General features: G+C 34.8%; 1 protein-coding gene across 1 annotated transcript in view; it reads right to left on the reverse strand.

Annotated features, from left to right (window-relative positions):
• Positions 1-810: 810 nt before the first annotated feature.
• SEMA3E (semaphorin 3E) overlaps positions 811-19,589 on the reverse strand; it is a 224,982-nt gene continuing 206,203 nt past the window's right edge. Inside the window, exon 17 of the mRNA XM_016199833.2 lies at positions 811-5,032. Within this exon, the coding sequence (XP_016055319.2) occupies positions 4,553-5,032 (480 nt within the window). The 3' untranslated portion in view covers positions 811-4,552. The remainder of the gene's footprint in view (positions 5,033-19,589) is intronic.

Here is a 19,589-nt window from a genome sequence, read left to right on the forward strand (position 1 = left end):
ACTTTTATGAAGCACCTGGTCTATTGCCTAGCATATAGTCTTTGAATAAAAAGATAGGTGCGTACTTTTGTTCTCTTTGAATAACAGGGAAGAGGTTTCTAGTCACCACAACTGTTTCTCTACTTTTCCTTGATAAGTAGGTGAATACGTATCTAATAGCAGTTTTAACGAGTTCATCAAATACCACTCTAAAAGCAAGCCCTGAATGAATGCAAGGGTAAAACACGTATAAACAGTTAACCATTGACAGCCTTGTGCATATCATAAAGCTACCAGAAACCCTATGCTGGAATGGCTGCCCGTGTCTTCTTTCTAAACATTGTAATTACTTACCACCACAATACTTAAAAACAAAACTCCCCCAAATGAGAATCATTTAACACTAAATCTCATTTAAATGACCTCTCCAAAGTCTTATAAAAATAGCAAAGAGAACAACAATTAAGCTACCTTAAGATATATGTGAAGGGTTGCCCAAACCGTAGACATCCTGCTGGTTACCATTCTAAATGCATTCATTTTCACTCTCCTCTCTGGACAATGCAGTTTAGAAAGGAGCTCCTGGCTGCGGGCACTAGGAGCATGATGCGGCATAAATAAACCCAACTGCTGCAAGGTAATGAGATGAATGGGCTCTTTCCTCCTCGAGAAATTTGACTTACGTATTTCCAAGAAAAAACAACTGAATTGTTTCCTAACTTCTTAAAAAGAATAGTGCTACTCTAACATTGTATGTTTACATTTAGGCTTGACATATTATGAAACTTGAATTCAACTGACAAAAATTTAGAAAACACTTTAGAAGGCATGTAAGGATTTAGCAAATATTTATTTATCATCTAAGTTGAACTAAATAGAAATTATACATAACAGTACAAACAAATTGTGCAGTGTATAGTGGCAGATCCACGCGATAGTCAATAAAACACATTGTCAATGGTCTTTGCAGCTTGCCACCAGATGATAATGTCCCATGGGTTATAATCAGTGAAAAGAAATAATCTGGCTCATGCTGTTATGGACCCAGGCAAGCACATAAAAGGAAGGCATACAGACAAGAACACCCCAATATAGTACTCTAGCTTATAACTAAGCCATATAAACAAACAACACATTCAATTTATAATGAAAGCCAAAATATAATGTTATCTTCCCAGAAAAATAAAATAAACATGCCAGCTTAAATAACACACTACAATCAAAAGAGTGTTTGTGGAAATCTATTATTTATATCTGATTTAAATGCAACAGTATTGTCCTTAAAAATGAGCACTGCTTTTGAGAAAGTATTTCGATGTGATACTCTGCTGTAAGAAAAAGGACATCGACTTCCTACTGTGCATTGTCGTCATAACTGCAGCACTTTCCTTCATGACCTCAAATATCTACACAATGCTGAGTAGTTTTCTTTTTTTATCAGGCTAAAGGCAATTCCTTTTTAAGGACAACAGCTGCTGTGTTTCTTTCATGCTTAACACCAACACTCAAAATGATTTATTATATTTTACAAATTTTACAAATGTTCATAATCACTATGAAGATTTACAAAACCTTACACCCTATAGCAAATATTAAGCACAATAGGAACCTCATAAGTAATTAACTAATTTTGGGAAGGAAAAAACTCATATATATATGGAATTGCCACCTACTAAATAGGCAAAGTCTTTCTGTTCTCTTTTTTCTGGAGCTCTCACTATTGTTTATTTCTATTTTTAATTTCTGTTTCCCCAAGTTGATAGCTTTGTGCTGAAATATTCAGTAATAAACACAAAAGACAAATTAGCCATGTCAGATGTTAGGCATGGAAGAGACGTTGCAAATCATGATGTGAAACACCTCCAAGGCTCATCCATCCACAGGTCCTCTCTCTTAACGGAGGGTAACATAGAACAGGTCTGCAGAAGCAGGAGACTGGCCCTGTATGGAGGTGCCCTTTTGAAACTAGGGTTGGTGGTTATGATTCTTTTTTTGCTGTGTTTTCCCAGAGGGCTTTTCTCTCCTTCACTGAGTTTATGTCTGGGGAAAATATAGTGGGGTCTGGGCAAAAGCATAATTCCCCAGGTGCCGCAGGTGGTTAGGCATGTGTCCTTCCCAAGTTCAAGAAAAAGGGGATACATCTTATCAATTAATTTGTAATTTTCCAAGCCTGAGCATTTCTCAAATGAGATTCTGAACATGAATTTTACCCCAGAAAGAACAAAAGACTAGGAATATGTTTTTGTGGTACATTTCAGATTCTCAAAGACAGAACAACATTGGTTTTTCTCTTGAGAGGGCAATGACTTTTTCTTAAAGTATGTCATGATGTATGTGTGTGTGCACACAGACACACACACACACCCCTTGCATGTATGGACAAAAGGGATGGGAGGAGTGGGGAAAGAGAACTGAAAAAACAACAAAAAAAGCGTATGTATGTATATACATAGATGTGCTCTCACTAAATTGTGGACTTGAGCCTTCAAATATTTTTGAGTTGTATTTATTTTTCCAGAATGAAGTTTAGCATTGTACGTAAAATATTTCTTTTTCTGGTTTATAGTCGCTCATTTGAGTCAAATAGAATGTAGGTTCATTTAATTCTTAAGATGTGTCAGAAAAGTTACTTTCCTCAGTTTTATTTCCCCAGTTACCAAATATTTTAGTTCATAAGTGACATTATTGCTATCATTATTATTAACTGCTTTTATGTATTGAGATTAAAATAGCTACTTATGCCATATCTGCTTCTTTTTTTAAATTCAAATACAAGGGAACACCCTGCCTTCTCTTCTCTTGTGTTAATGGAAAAATATTTTCAATGAATTGCGCTTTATTGACTTACCTGTTCAATTTGAGTGTTTCAGACATAAACTTTGCTAAAGGTCCTATAATTTGTGATTATTGTTCTATTTTTCTAAGTTGGGCAGGTTTACTGAAATATCTCTTTTTATGTAACTTTCAGTACATTCTTTTTCCAGTTGATATTGGTGGGCAGCAATGACCTCCAGTGGATTCTTATGTAAATAGCAACTGGGTTTTCAGATAATGTTTATTTTGAATATATTTGTACCCTTTAGACCTTTTGTAGCTGGGCAGTTTACTGAATGAACTTTTTAAACTTTCTTAGAACATTTATGTATTTGTTAATTTTAGAATAAAATGGAAAGTCAATACAAGTTATTAACCTTATTTATATAGCCTCTAAGCTAATTTTGAAAAAAAAAAGAATATTATTTAAAATTAACATTTAAAAATTCATACCTGTTTTTATGTGTAATTCATTTGTTTTAATTTTTATTTAAATGAAAAGTCTCAAATATTATATTTTAGAAAGGCAATTGCTAAATAAAATAGAAGAAAAAGCTTTAGGAAATAAACATTTTCAAAAATAAAATCTCTTGATACTATTTATAAGAGAAAAGTAAAAGTGCTCTGAACATCTTGGTAGTTCAGTGAACTCCTGAAATAATTTCCCACTTGTCAATATAAAATAGAGGAAAATTTGATATCTGAGAGCAAAATGCTTTAATATTTTTTTGGAAATAAAACACTATGTTTCTGGAATATATTTTATATTTCAGGGAAGACTATTTAGAAGGCATAAAATTTAAGTTTTTATAGAATTTCAGTGCTGTGATATTATTTTTGGCTTGTGAGGTAATAAGTTATTCATTAACATCTTAAAGCATAATGTAAGCATTAACATATTTTTATTTCAGTTAGTTTTTTCTGAAAAATGGATTAAATGTCCCACTGAGAAACTGCTTTTGAATATTTACTAAACAAAACTGTAGAGTTAAAAAAAAAAAAAAAAAGGTAGAGAGAGAATATACTTTTTCTACCAGAAGAGGGCAGCAAAAATGTTTCAATTACCGTTCTAAATATAACTCCATTTATTTTGTTTTGACATTCTTTGAGCTCTTTCTGAGAAGTTACCTTCACCTCATTATTCCCTTCACTCCATGGTTCATTGAAGGTTTTATGAAAGGCAGAATTTTCAAGGTGAACACAATTTTCTTTCATGGTTTACAATAATTACAACACACCTGCTTCATCAAATTCATGGCTTTGACAACACTGATACAGTAACTCTTAAAAATTACAGTTGACATGAGATTGTTAAAATATCTGATATTAAGTATGTATATTTTACAATGTGGTGAAAAGGCAAAATTCAGAAAGGTTAAAACATTTATTTTTATTTTTCCCATGACTATTAAAATCTCAAAATTTTCATCAGTATTCCCATTATCTTAAGTCTTGCAAGGGTAAAGTAACGGTTATGGAAAAGCAGTCAAGTACTCGCAACTACAGCTATAGTCACTTTGTGATAAATATAATGTGAAACCATTGAACCATATACTTATTTTTTTAAAAAGTAGTTAATTTTATGTGATGTTTAAGCAGTCAAAGGAGTATGTAGAATAATTTATCAGAATACCTGTACAGTCATTTCTGTATTACAGAAATCTCTTGTAAGTAATGCAAAGAAGTTGGATGATTTCTCATTCTTTTTTTCTTCTTTTTTTTTTTTGCTTTTTTCTTTCAGGTTCCGAACCCAAGTTCTTCAGAAGCCAGCTGAGGGCCCGGCCCCCCGGGAGCCCAGCGCGTGCCTGGGCAGACGGTAGTGCTCGGCCTTGGGGCGGAGCTTCCTCTCCTGGGGGCTGGCGTACTTCCACTTGGAAGGGGACAGTTTATGCTTCTTCCGCTTCTTATCTGTGCACCAGACCTTTTCACAGTATTCTTCCACCCTCTGGAAGTTGCTATAACCGATCAGCTGCAAGAATTCCTTGTACCATGGCTTTGCGCCGTGGGGGATGCTGCTCTGGGCTGGACAGGGCATCTTGGGAGGCCTGTCTTCTTCGTAGTCTTTGCTAAACATCTCCTCCACCCTCTCCTCTTCTACGACCTCCAGGGTGACCTTACGGACCGTGTGGACGAAACCGTGCTCCACTGTCTGGCAGAAATAGGTACCAGCATCCATTCTGCGTACCCTTAGGAAGAGTAAACCCAGGTCCATCTTAACCACTCTGTCATCTGTCTTCACCTGCAATGACAAAAAAATTAATGACACTGGACTATTATCCAGAAGAATATTACACCAACCTGTAATCTATCTATCTCTACTGTTTTCATTTTCATTATCACATGATGAAATAATAAAAGCCATATATATATATGGGAGAGGAGTAAGGCTAAGTAATTAAATCAGCTCTCCCTCTCTCTCTCTCTCTCTCTGCCCTGAACTTAATTACATTTGAGGTCACAATATCAATGACTCTGAAGTCATTTTATATGAATATTTTTTAAAAGGAAAGTGAGAGAGCTTTCCTTATAGTGATTTCAATTAAACATTAGAAAAAAATTCAGTTCTATATAGCGCTCACAGTTAAAGTGAAATGACTATTTGTAAGATTTATTTAAGTTATTTTTTAATGGAAAGAACAAATTCCATTTCTCAAATTATTAGTTTAGGGGTTCTTATGCCTTCCAGACAATAATGGACAACATTTCTACAAGGACCTCTGTTTAGAGAGCTGAGCTACCTTCACCCTCTCTCCTTACCAAAAAAAAAAAAAAAAAAAAGCCCATCTGTTAATTCATTCAGTGAGCATTCTTTACATGTCTGCAAGGCTGTCTATTTCACAGAGGTTAAAAAATTAGCAAGTAAAATCCAGTTCAGCTCTGAAGGGCTTCTCAGTCTAGTAAAAATACTAAGTTTTCATGTACCTTCAGTGTTCAAAGACCTCTTTTTTATGTTTGTAATGTAATCAGTTGTACACATTACTTCCATAAATAAATAATTACAATTTAGGGTAAGTAAGGCTTTCAGCTAATAGCTCGTATTTTATTAGCAATAGTTGTACTAGTGAGTATGTGATTTGATATTAGACAAAACTAGATTCAAATACTGGCACCACTGTCTACTAACTGTGATCTAGGGCATTTATACATAATTTCTGCCTTAATTTTCTTTGTAAAAATGGAGGTAATAATCCTAATGTAACTTGAAAGATTCTGTAGTTTAAATAAAATAACATAGGCGATAATACTTTGCATAGTGCTATCAATACTTGCCTCTCTACTTTTCCTTATATACATTCCTTGAGCTAAAAAACAAATTGCTATGTGTTTTCATGTGGCCCAGCATCCTATGCTGATGGTATAAAGGTGATTACACTATACTGCCTCATTTCCCCTTTGAGAACACAAAACAAAAGCAATCTTCACCTTTGCCAATATAAAAGGGGCATAGCAGCAACAAACACAACCACATTGGCAGTCAAGGCCATTCCGACGAGCATGTTTTTGTACCAGTGGTAGGTCCTGGCATGGCCCGCCAGGCTCAGCTCTCCTGAGCCCTGGTCAGTTGGGGCATGTCCAAAGTGACAATGTGATTACTCATGTGATTACTCACGTGTGGTCATTTGTATAATTGGTGATAATGTAGCCAAATGGCATTAGTGGTATAGTAAGAGATTGTACCTCAAATAGGAATGTTAATGATAAATTATATGGCTCCCTGAGGCATTTTTTTCAGCTATGTAAGGTAAAGAAATCACTCAGAAGCTTCAGAGTGACATAGTTGAATGAGGGAAGGGGTTCCATATGTCCTTCATAGGTGCTTCCCTTGACTTGGAAGGACCATGCCCTGGCAGATAAGGGGTGCAACCATTAACTCAAGAAGTTCTCCAGTGAGGAACCAGGAAGAGCACTCAAACCCAAACCATCTTCACTACACAGAAAAGATCTATTTAATGACAGGTTTTGCTGAGAATCTATCCTTAGCACCTGCCACAGACAATAACTCTTAAAGGACTTTGTATTGCTCTGCTCATTTTAATGGGGCCTCTTGCCAATTTTCTCTTCACCACTAGCTTTCTCCATAAATTCTCCATCTACAGTAACCTGCCTGTGACATCATGCCTCTCGTAATACTGACTCTGAAGGACAGCCTTCATTGTTTTAAAATTTGTGAGGGCATGTGACATAGATGGACTGGCCTACGTAACTGTCTTTATTTATTTATTTATTTATTTATTTATTTATTTATTTATTTATTTATTTATTTATTTTTGGTCTTTTTTTTTCTGTGTAGTACAAGCCTTTATACTGTCCTGGGTCTTTTCTTGGTGTTTTCTGTAGATTTCTAATTTCCTCTAAAGCACAATCCTCTGTCCTTCTGTGATCTCATGTTTCATTTGCATCCATTTGGTAATTCTTCTATTTCCTAATTTAAATCAGCTTCTCTAAGATGGTGCATCTTACACATAATCTATTGTTTTCTGTTCCCTATAAATTACAAAACACTGACCAAGATTTATATGATCCTTAATTATGTACAATTCACTGTTTTTCCACTTAGACTTCCCCACCCATTTACTTACTTCCCTATTTCTGAAAATTACATCATCATTCTTCTAGTCACTCTATCTGCAGCTGTTGATCATGTCTACTTCTGTCATTATTGTCCTCATATCCAAAACATCCCAAATTCCCATCAACATTTCTTCAGTGATGAGCATCCCGAACATCCATTCCATTTCACTATTTTTGCCACAGTGCTAGACTCTCATACTTCATGACTGATTCTTTGACAGTTATTTCATGCCTAAAGAAATTTCCCTACACCTGGTCCCTTCTCATTCAGATAAGCTGATCTAAATGTTAACTCTTCAAACAGGCCTCCCTCACACCCCTGTAGAAGTGTCCTCATTCCCTTATTACCATCACTTCACTTGGTAACCTTTATACACCTGATCAAGTGTAATAATTTGTGTAATATAAAACCAGCCCTTGCCTTAATTTTCCTCTTACTCATATCTTCCCCTTTTATTTCAACAAATGAGTACTATTTTACTCTTCTTCAAAGCTCACTTCATTTTGTCATGCTTCTGACTGAGTAGTTATTCAGACTGTCTGTTGCTTGCCTGAGAGGTGGAAATTGCTCAATTAATCAGATTCTGCCTTTCTAAATCTATATCCCCAACAGCTTAAAGTGGAGCTTTCAGGCTGGGGTTGGTGGAATAGGGGCATTTCTGAGATCAGTGAGTTTTCAATAAGGATTTCTTAGATTAGTGTGATTATTTCCATGATAATTAATATAAATTTTTAAAAACTATATTTGGGATCATGTGGAAGATCAACCTCATTGTTAGTATTTGTGTTTATCATAGATCTGAGCCACTTTCAAAGCTTTGATAGTTTCCAGCTGCTAAGAACAAAGATGGATTTAATATGTTAATGATACGTTCCAGCCAAATGAAAACCAAACAGCATCCTTATGTAGTAATGCACATAAAAAGTTTTGAAGTCACTTGAATAAAGTGTTAAGGGGATTGAGTCATCACATGGCACACAGTGCTATAGGCAGATGTTTTATACATGCACACATATGTGGTAGTCTGTGTCCCATATTATGTTCATGGAGATACTTTATTTCAGTGAAAAAAAATCATCACATTAAGTAAACATTTAAATGATGTATAGATTTGCTTATATTTTATTTGTAAATTTATTTTGGTTTTATGTTTGAATAAAAGTTATGAGCAAGAAGGATGTATTTTTGTGTGTGATTCTTGTGAACATTTAGTAAACATTTTAATACAAGTCATGCTACCAGCACAGGAACAATGTTTTAATTTTAAGGGCAGGTAGTGGGGACAACCTGTACAATAATAGAGTCAAGTCTTCCTTTTCATAATTCCTGCCCTCAGTTCCCTGTATTGCAATCTAATTTCCCACTTCCATGTCTTATTCTGGTCTCAGTCTTTCTTCCCCTTAGTCAACTCCCTTGTAGTGTTTACCAATTTATAAAATTTCCTTCTAGGCTTAAACTTTAGCATCTTAAGTGAATACTTTCTTTATAGCTCATGAAGATGTTTTGTTTCTTTTTTATAAGTCAATCACATTCATATTTGTAGCACATAAGATGGTATTTATAACCCTCTTCAAATAATTCTCCCATGCAAGTTTCATCTCTTTAATACAGGGTGGGGCAAAAGTAGGTTTACAGTTGTGAGTACGTGAAACACAAAGTTTATTCTTGTATTATTATTTATTAAATATTGCATTATTTTCCACATGAACAACTGTAAGCCTACTTTTGCCCCACCTTGTACTATAAGTTTCATAAGGGCAAAGGTCTTTTAATCATTATGAATATTCCATAATGAGTAGAGTGCTCAGAAAAATAGTGAAAATGAAAACCTATTAACTTGTTCAGAGTATGCAAACATGCAAGACAATGAGCTATACCAATAAAAATATAGCCAAGTAATTCACCATTTCTGTGTAAACCCAATAGTGATTTGGATGGGGAGGAAGCAAGCATAATTTCAGGAGCAATTAGCAACTAATATGAGAGGCCTACATATGCCTCACAGATATACAGGACAAGCAGCTCTAGGAAACCGCCTTCACCTGAAAAGCATCTGCACACAAACATCCTCATCGAATGATCCTTTCTTCTCTTTCTACTATATCTCTTGTGAGAGTGAATAACACATGAGAAAATATAAAAGTTATCTAGCCTAGATTCTGGCATATAACAAGTGGTTTATGGAAGTGTTTTAAAATAAAATAAAGGCAAAATTGAAATAAATACAAATCACTGACCTCTGGATTAAGAGAGCAATGATTTTAAAAAAAATCTGGCATACAAAGAAGGCTTTTCTTTCATTATCAGAAACCCAACTTCGAGAAACATGGCATTGTGCATATATATAAAGTCCAGACTAGTTCGAAGATGTGGAAGCAAGATAACTACAATGGGACTTGTTCTACTTCATTTATGTGCATGTTAGAGATATGGCCTGTCTCAGAATTCAGGTCTCTCCTCCTGGTTACAGTGAATCATATATTCAAGAATAAAAGTAGTTTTAACTCTTAGATCTGGATGGCTGTACACTATGTAGGTTAAAGCACCTTGAAAGTTAGGGTTGTCTTCCATGGCTTATGAATACCTAAAAATAATAAATGACTTAAACATTTGTATTTGAAGTCCTTCCACGATTTTATCTTTCCACTTTAGTTAACATGGGTACCTTCAACATGAAATCTTGATTACAGAAGTGTTTTCACCCAGCTGTTCTTTTTCTGCGTCTGCAGGCCAGATTGCCTTGGTCAAGGAGATGGTACATAATACATCATTTTATCAAATATTCTTATAGGTAATCTAAAGACATACAGAATTTCTTACTGAAAATGGTTTTAATATTCTTAGCTATAAAGATTGACTCAGTATGTTTCATAATGTCAAATAAAAAAAAAGTAATTGAACAAAGAACCCTGCACATCTGGTAGCTGGTCAAGAGGAAGCAGTGGCTTCCATGTGTATCAACGATACGGTTCCACAGTTTTCATAGAAAAAGGGCAGACACCGGCCCTGAACTGGTTCAGTTCAGAATATATTTAACAATGAGATCAGTTTTAGTCAAGAAATAAAGACCAACTACATATATGTTTGTTCATTTGTTTGTTTATCTGGCCAGTCTTTAACTCAAAGACATTTTTGGTTGACTTACAGAAAATATATCAGATATGACAGAATAAAAATAAAAAATTTCTTTCATTAAAAACACTTTCCAATATGGACTCACTATATGAGAGATGATTACCCAGTAGAGACACAGTGAATTACTTAACAGCTCATTTAAGAAACCTATTTCACTATATACAAAACAAATGAAATTGTACTTATCTTTCAGATTAAAGATCCAAATGTGGAAAATTTATTTCTAACACAAGAAGATGATGATAAGAAAATTATCACAAATAAGAATTCCAAACCATACTGTGAAAAAATGTTACATTAAAAAACACCAACTCTATCAAAGAAGACATTTTAAATATTTATATTCAAGAATGGATTAATATATAGAAGATACAAAGAACTATTTAAAAAAAGAAATATATGAGAGAATGAAAAAAAGTACATAAATAGGCAATTTAGAGAAAGAGAAACCCAAATGTTTAATAAGTATTCAAGTTAATGTTCAAGTAGTAATAGTAATCTTAGAAATGCAAATGTAAAGACAATATACTACCTCACACACAGAAGAAAGGCAAAAATTAAAATACACTAAATATTGGTATGTGGGGACATGGGAGCCCACATAAAGTGCTTTGAGAGTGAAGATGGTGCAGAAATTCTGGAAAGTAAGCCAATAATAATTATAGAAATGAAGGATGTTGACAGTTAATAATGCAGAAATTTACACTCAGATCTATATGGAGTTATTTGCAGAGGTTATCAATAAGGACATGATAATAGGGATTAAGGCCACTTTTGGGCCACTCTGAGGAGAATGGACCAATTAAGAGCAACGCTAAGGCATGTGAAGTAGCAGTCAGAAACGATGGACTAGAGACACAGTAATCGTGATAAACCATGAAAACAGAGTGTTGAGTTTTAAAAAGTAAGAAGCAGCAGAATAAGATCTATAACATATTTATTTTTATGGCTCATGCAAACTCAAAATTTTCTACACTTATTCAAAATACAAATGTGTATTGGGCATGCTACATTCATTACAATGGATGCATATGAGGAAGCAAGATGAAAGAAGAGAAAGGTGTTCCAGGGGAAAAAAAGTCAAACAAGAGGAGACTTGTATGTGCCATAAACTAAGCAGTATATTTAATTATGCATCTGAAGGCAAAAAACATGAACCAAAATGCAAAAAAACAAAACAAAACCTTCCAGTTGTTTGTAATGATTATCCTGGTTTTGCAAGCAATAAACTAAGTTTGTTTGTAATCTGTTCATGCTTGAGTATTGTACAGTCATATGATTTCATAAATACTGCTCAAAAATAAACAAACAGCATTAGTTAAGGGTAATGGGTTTTTTTGCTTGTTTGTTTTTGTTAATCCTCACTAAGGAGATTTTCCCATTAGTTTTTAGAGAGTTGAAAGGGAGGGAAGGAAGGAGGGGAAAAGAGAAAGAGAGAGAAGCATTGATGTGAGAGAGCCACATTGGTTGGTTGCCACCTGCACATGGGATCGAACCTACAACACAGGTACATGCCCTTGAGTGGCATTCAAACCCATGACCCTTTGGTGCTTGGGGCGACACTCTAGCCACTGAACCACACTGGCCAGGGCTAAGAGTAACATTTTATTAAAGTTTTCCATAGATAAGAATGTCAGGATGATCAGGATCAAGGGAAAGTAAGAGGACAGAGGAGAAAAGTAAAGATAATGTTTGAACACAAAAATGCGCCGTATAAGGCACTGAACAGCTATTATAACTGGAGTACAAACTCAATGCTAAATTGCCTAGTGATCAAAGGCAGGAAGAAAACATGATAAATTCTAAGACCCAAATGTCTCCTAAATATATTTTTTAAATTATTCCTCATGAGAAGTACATCTTTTCCTGGTACTGAGGCCTGAGTAAAAATCTCTTCTGTGTTTTCATAAAATGAGAGTCAGGTATCCAAACAACAGCACTACAATAAATGCATTTCCTTAAGGTAACATCTCAGTGTCAGGTGAGGACAAGGTACCCCAATTCAGTTCAATCTAAGCTATTCTTTGGGGATATAAAATGTGGTACAGATACACGGTTCTAGGCTGGTATATCTTCACCACAGTACATTTTTGATTCTCTAGAAGACTATATGAATTATAATTTACACTAGAGCAAGAGGAATTGTAAAGTGAAAGGAATTAGTATTTTTGAGTATCTACTGTGTGCTAACAGTGGGTTTGCTACATTACCATGTAGCTTTGTTTAATTAGATGCCCAGAGTCAGAGTGCTCTCAGCGGGATAAAACATAGATCCATATTTGATTCCATAAATATAGGAAGATATGTTTACTTTTCAAAGATGTCCAGTATTATCTGGGAATATTAACAGAAGAGAGTTCTATCGAAAACTCTAGATGCATTTCTATTTTTGTGACCGCAAAGTTCTTTATATTTTTATTCATACAATAGGAACTGTCTTTGCCATTGGGAAGAAGAAAAAAAAAATGAAATTAATGTGTTATACTGCTAATTACTCCAAAACTAAAATATTACATTGTAAAAAATATGCTTCAAGGCTGCAAATCATAAATTTTGAATATTTATCTATAAAGAGTTGTTAGTTGAAAAATGATGAGGATATTTTAATAGACTGAAATAGAAACAATCAGAACTACTAAACATGTTTCAAACAAGGCAAAGAGTTAATGCACTTTATGTTATGACAAGAAAAAACAGCAAAAAAATTATATTAATGTGGAACAAACCTGATGCTTTCAGTACATATGTATAAAGAAAAAAGTAAGCTTATGGCTGTCATTGATTTCTTTAGACCCCCTGTCATGTGTTAGCATTGGTAAAGGTCAGGAAAATATGAGTCATTTTAGCAAACAAGATGGTAGAACAAGGATGAGATGACATAGTGCAACTGCAATACGAAGAGATGTAATTTGTGTACTCCATTTGTTTTGTTGTGTTTTTACAAAAGAAAGTGCCTCCATAATGCATGAATCATCAATACAATTATGTTTTAATTAAAACGGTACACCTCTAGCATGGATGCAATGAACACTAAGTTATCTGGAAGGAAGTACTGATTGTATGTGATCTAAAGTCAGAGGTTGAGAAGCGACAACTTTTGGTACAAAGAAAAAAGAAGAACTGAGGGTGAAGTGAAGTGGAAGTTTTGTAGTTTTGATGTTAACTTTCCTTTCTCTCTTGAATTTTCTATAACAAATATGTACATTTGTGCATTATTTAAGCAATCTCTACAATGCATATCATTAGCTATTTTAAAGTGAGATACTTTATTTTTAGGACACGTAAACACACAAATATATTTCTCTTAAGTAGGGAATCCATAATGAAAAGATCAATAGAGGACGAAGGGGAAATAAACTTTCCATGCTTACCAAAAGATAAATTATAATGCTGGTCTTAGGGACCAGAGCTTACTTGCTTGCCTTATACTACCTCTTGCTGATGTCCCTCACCTATTTCTTACCATTCCAATTCTTTGCTTTGTGCTTTATATTCCTGAATATGCATATGCCAGAAGGACAGCTCCATCTGAATGCTTTACAAGAGATCCCAATTCAACATGGCCAAAAATGAACTCAACATCTTTTTCCTAAACCTTCTTTTCCTCTTTATATTCTTTGTGTTTTCCCCCCCCAAAAGTATATGCACAGATTTAATATGTGATATGATACTATTTCAATCTGGCTGGGAGAAAATTTAAATTGGATGATCAGAAACTGAGCGAATCATTTCAAAAAAGATAAAACCAAATTTTACTCTTTGCATGATACATTAGAATATATTCTGAATAAACTAAAGAGTAAGTGTATAAGAGAGAATGAAAACAATAACAGAACTAGTGTCCAAAAAGGATTTGTTAAATTCCTTATTGTACATACAAATGATGGAATATCTCATAACCATAAAATAGTTTTAAATAATATTTAAAGACTTTGGGAAATATTACCACTACAGTAGATGAAAAGGCATATTTAAATGTATATAATGATTCCAACTTTGTAAAAAGAAATTTAAACATATACACCTATATGCCGCCACCTAGAGATAATCCACTCTCTATATTCTTTGAATCATGATACTCCATCATTTACCACACAAACACCCAAACAAGGAAAATGTAAATAATTTTTTTATTGCTTCTATTTTATTTTATTATTTTATTTTATTTTATTATTATTTTATTTTATTTTTAATATATCTTTATTGATTTCAGAGAGAGGAAAGGAGAAGGAGAGATAGAAACATCAATGATGAGAAAGTCATTGATCGAGCCCACAACCTGGGCATGTGCCCTGACCGGGAATTGAACCCAGATCGCCTGGATCCTAGGTCGACGCTCAACCGCTGAGCCACACCCAGCCGGGCTCTCTTTTATTTTAAATATCAAAGGCACTCAATGTTATTTCATAAAAATTAAAATGTCTTTCCATTCCTGCTACCACTGTTTAGTTTTGGTCAAAACCCTTTCAGTTGACTTGAAATACCTTCTTAAATGGTCTTCTTGACATCTTGCTTGTCCTCCAAGCCTGTAAACCAGTTTCTAGAGTAATGTGTATAAACAGTCTGTCTAAGGTGTTCTCATTGGCTTATAAAGTGAAATGTTTCCTCGATCTATCTACTCAATTTTTCGCCCTCATTCCCAGCCACAGGAATACACGTACTGTACTGTTTCTCGTCTCCATCACATAGACTTGTAGTAGTTAACTTCTACTCCTCCATTGAGACATGACTCAAATGTAACCTCTGCCTTGACCCTTTTCTTGTTTGTCCATCATGCCACCTCCATACTGGGCCTGTTGGTTAAGACCATTTTCTTTTCCTGTAGTTTCAACATAACTTACAATGAACATACTATAGCAAAATTAATTGTTTACATTCTTGTATTCACTATAAGACTATGGGCTTCAAAGAGGCCAGGGCTGTGATTTATTCATCACCTATTAAAGTAGGCTTCAAGTGAACATTTATTGAGTTCAAAACATGAATTACAGACACTTAAACAGAGAGGAGAGCAGAAGGTATTCCATCTGAGATGTTAAACAGACTTCACAAGTCTCAGTGGTACCAGAGAGTATACGTCCATGGCTACTATGTGTATGAGGTAGTCACTTGGACACCATTTGACCCTGACAGTAAAGGGCACATAATAGTTAATGTTTTACCATTGAACATAAAGATTTATGTCCCTATCACCTGAATGATTACCTGCTTCCACTTTTAACCTCACCCCCCATACTATATTCTTAATACAATAACCAAAGCGATCTTTCTAAAACCAAATTTTGATTGTCATGGCTCTGCTTAAAACTACTCACTGGTTTTCTATTTAAGTTAAAGCAAACACTAAAGCCACTTTATAAAGGTTTAATAATCCCTGCTTGAGCTGCCCTTGACCTCACCCTTGGACTCATAGTTTATTAGTCTCTCTAGTGCTCATTCCCCTCCAGCGACACTGTCCTTCATCCTGATGTTCTTTGAATATATTGGGTGCAACTCCCACATCAAGGGCCTTTGTACCTTCGGTTCCCATTGTCCAAAAAGTTCTTCTCCAACACTGTCACGTAGCCTATTACCTCCCCTCTTTCAAGTCTTCTTCTAAATATCACTCTGTTGGTGAGTTTCCATGCCCACCCATTTAAAATTGCACCTCTCCCTGCAAGTAATCTCTCTTGCATTTTTCTCATTTTGATCATCGGATACATTGAACATAATGATTATTTAGTGGTGGCATTGTTGTCATTATCATCATCATCATCTTTCTCTGTTCTCCAGAATACAGGTTTTATGAAAGCAAAATATATGATAGGTGCTCTATGGTAGATACTTAGTAAATAAGTTTAAATGAATGGATAAAGCAAATGAATAAATAAACCCTAAAAAACGAGGTAGAGTGCTCTGAGGTGCACATTGACATAGACTCAAATGATAGAACATACTTATTCTGACACAGAATTGTTCTACCAGCAGGGAGAGAGTAGAAGTCTGAAAAGACAATTTGAGATTGGAAATATGTACATTAGTGTATACATCATATAATAATGACTCCTAGCCCAGCCAGGTGTGGCTCAGAGGTTGAGCATCGACCTAGGATCCAGGAGATCCCAGTTTGATTCCTAGTCAGGGCACGTGCCCAGGTTGCGGGCTTGATCCCCAGTTGGGGGCCTGCAGGAGGCAGCCAATCAATGACTCTCGCATCATAGATGTTTCTCTCTATGTCCCTCTTCCCTCCTCTCTCTGAAATTAATAAAGATATATTTTTTAAAAAAATGACTCCCAGTATTAATGCTTAGAGTGGGAACTGTTTCAGTTAATAACAGGTCCTCAGACATCTAAACATGAGGACATTGCCTTTGCACCAAGGCTCCAGCAGTATGTGCCACTAAATTCTAATGGGAAAAGATATATCTATATCTATACCTATGTCTATATCTATATCATCTATATGTATATGTATATCTGAATCTATATGTCTCAAACTGATATCAGGAGAATTTTTCAGAAATAAAATTCCAGAACTTCTGCTATGAACAGTTTTCCATTTGTGCCATGTCCCAAAACATCCAAAACTGTATTTAGAATTCTGATTTCAGAAGGTTGTGTAGTTTAATAGAAAGAACATAGAGACCTATATTTGAATCTACTTTACTAGCTGTGAGTAATCAGGAAAGTCTGTGTCTCAATTACCTCATTTATAAATACATTTAGAATAAAATAGCATAGTCTAAAAATGCCAGGAATACCTGGTCCAAATCTTGGGTCTGTCATTGTTTATGAGCTATGGTTCTTTTTGTTTTGTTTATGAGCTATGCTTTGTTTTGAACTATGTTTATGAGCTATGCTGACTGTGAGCTCTGCTTCTTTTAGTTTCTGCATTTGTAAGATGAGGATTATTATGTCTAATGTTGCAGTTGTGAGATCTAAGAATAATAAGGTGAGGTACCTACCACGGTTCCTGTGTGCAGCAGATGCACATTAAAAAACAGCCGCATCTATCAAGTCTTTTTCCCTCAGGATATTACAATAACCAACTCACATCATAATTAACCAGGTCATCAAGCCAAGTGAAAATGCTCCTTTATGAAGTAATAATAATGTAGGCTTTCAATAAACATTTGTAAAATAAATAAAAAGTATAGAGATTATGTTTCATATATAGTATTTAGGGAAGCAGGACACTATAAAGTACATGTTTGAGAGAACTGCAGCAATCCAGTTTAGGAACTAGATAACGGAATTGCTAGATGCTATCTAAAGCATTTCTAAAGATTCATTTTTAAAAACATATCTGCCTGAATATGTGGTTTCTGTGTAACTTCAGAGGGCTGAAATTGGATTTGTAGGCAGATACTCCAGACTCAAAAATTTCAGTCCAATAAAACGAGGATGCACATATGACGATTAGTTTTTACAAAGGTTATGATCTGACTGCACATAAGTGACTTCTTGTGGCTTACAGTGTCCACGATGAGCCTTGATGGGCACAGTAAGGGGTACTCTCAAAAGCATTTCCATATGAGGTGAGAGTTGGAGGAGGTGAACTTGAACATCCTTTACCATGATCAAGATTTGATAATAAAATAATTATCTTAGCTGCCTTATAGTAACTGTAATAAGTACAAAAATGGTCTTTACACAAAACTCTGAATTAAAAAACTCTTTGCCTATCAGTAGGTAAATGGATAAAAAAGCTGTGGCACATTTACACCATGGAACACTATGGAGCTGTAAAAAAGAAGAATCTCTTACCCTTGGAACAGCATGGATGGACCTGGACAGGCTTATGCCAAGTGAAATAAGCCAGTTAGAAAAAGACAAGTACCACATGATCTCACTCATATGTGGAATCTAATGAACAAAATAAACTAAACAGATATAGAGATATAAAACCAAGGAACAGTGTGACAAATTTCAGAGGGAAGGCAGGGGTGGAGGAGTGGGGGGGGGGGGGGGAGAGAGAGAAAAAAGACTCTAAATAGACTCTAAAAACTTTAAAAGGTATATCTGCAAAGTTATTGTTTGTGTATATAACATACATATTCAGCTTCCATTGTCAACAAATTTGTGTTTTGTTTTATTTTAGATAGTAATTAAATCAATGTATATATTGTTATGTCTATAGAAATTAAGTACTATATTAATTTCTTCTTATGACAAAACTTTTAATGAAGAAACTACATTCAAAATTTTAAAATATCAGTAAATATATCAGTCAGGGATACTTAAATGTAGTTGAAAATAGGGACTAAAATTTGGGTAAAGAAGTAACTATATCAACAATGTGGGAAAGAAGTTTAAAAGTGAGCATTGTGATGGATGCAGCATGTCAAAATTATTTGGTAAAGATTTCCAAATAAGGCAGTTTATGGTGAGTTCCAAATTAGAAGCAGAACAATCTGACTGAAGAAAACTACAGATGAAAGAATTACTTTTTTGATTTCTGAAGCCATTCAACTGGAGGAACTCCAGAATATTCCCAGGCCCTCTCTTGCTAGGTGAGTTATGATGGAATTTAAAAACCAGTTTCACCTCAGATTTGTGGAATGAAAAGTATGGTAGTGCTAAGTGAACAATTTATTTCAGTAAAACGTGCTGTATGTAACATTTTGGACATGTGTTTATTCTTACGGCATCATAAAATTTAGGAAAATGGCCCTTTCCTGATTGCCTTTCTGTATTATTTCTAATAGCCTTTGTTAAGTTGAAGTGACTTACTCTTTAATAGCTATCTCAGAATCATGGGATTTACAAATTTAATCATCTTTCAGAATGTAGTGTATAATTTTGGACCAAAATCATGTTGGATTTTTAGTTCCACAATAGGCTAGGGGAAAAAGCATAAAAAGGCAATATACTCTATATTTGGAATCAATAATTTTGGCTTCCAATAACAAATGTTTGGTCTCCAGTGCCAAAGTGAGGTGGAAACTTCATTCACTCTCTCCATTACACACTTATTAGCTCTCCCCTGTGTCCTAAGGCAAGTCTCCAGAATTTCTTTCCCTTATTCAACTGGCAACCTTCTCTTTACCAGGGACCACTTCTCCAATATTCACCGACATCTATGTTCTATTACTATGACGCAATTTTC

Source organism: Miniopterus natalensis, chromosome 10 (genome assembly GCF_054644295.1).
Source record: "Miniopterus natalensis isolate mMinNat1 chromosome 10, mMinNat1.hap1, whole genome shotgun sequence".
Classification (NCBI taxonomy): Eukaryota; Metazoa; Chordata; class Mammalia; order Chiroptera; family Miniopteridae; genus Miniopterus; species Miniopterus natalensis.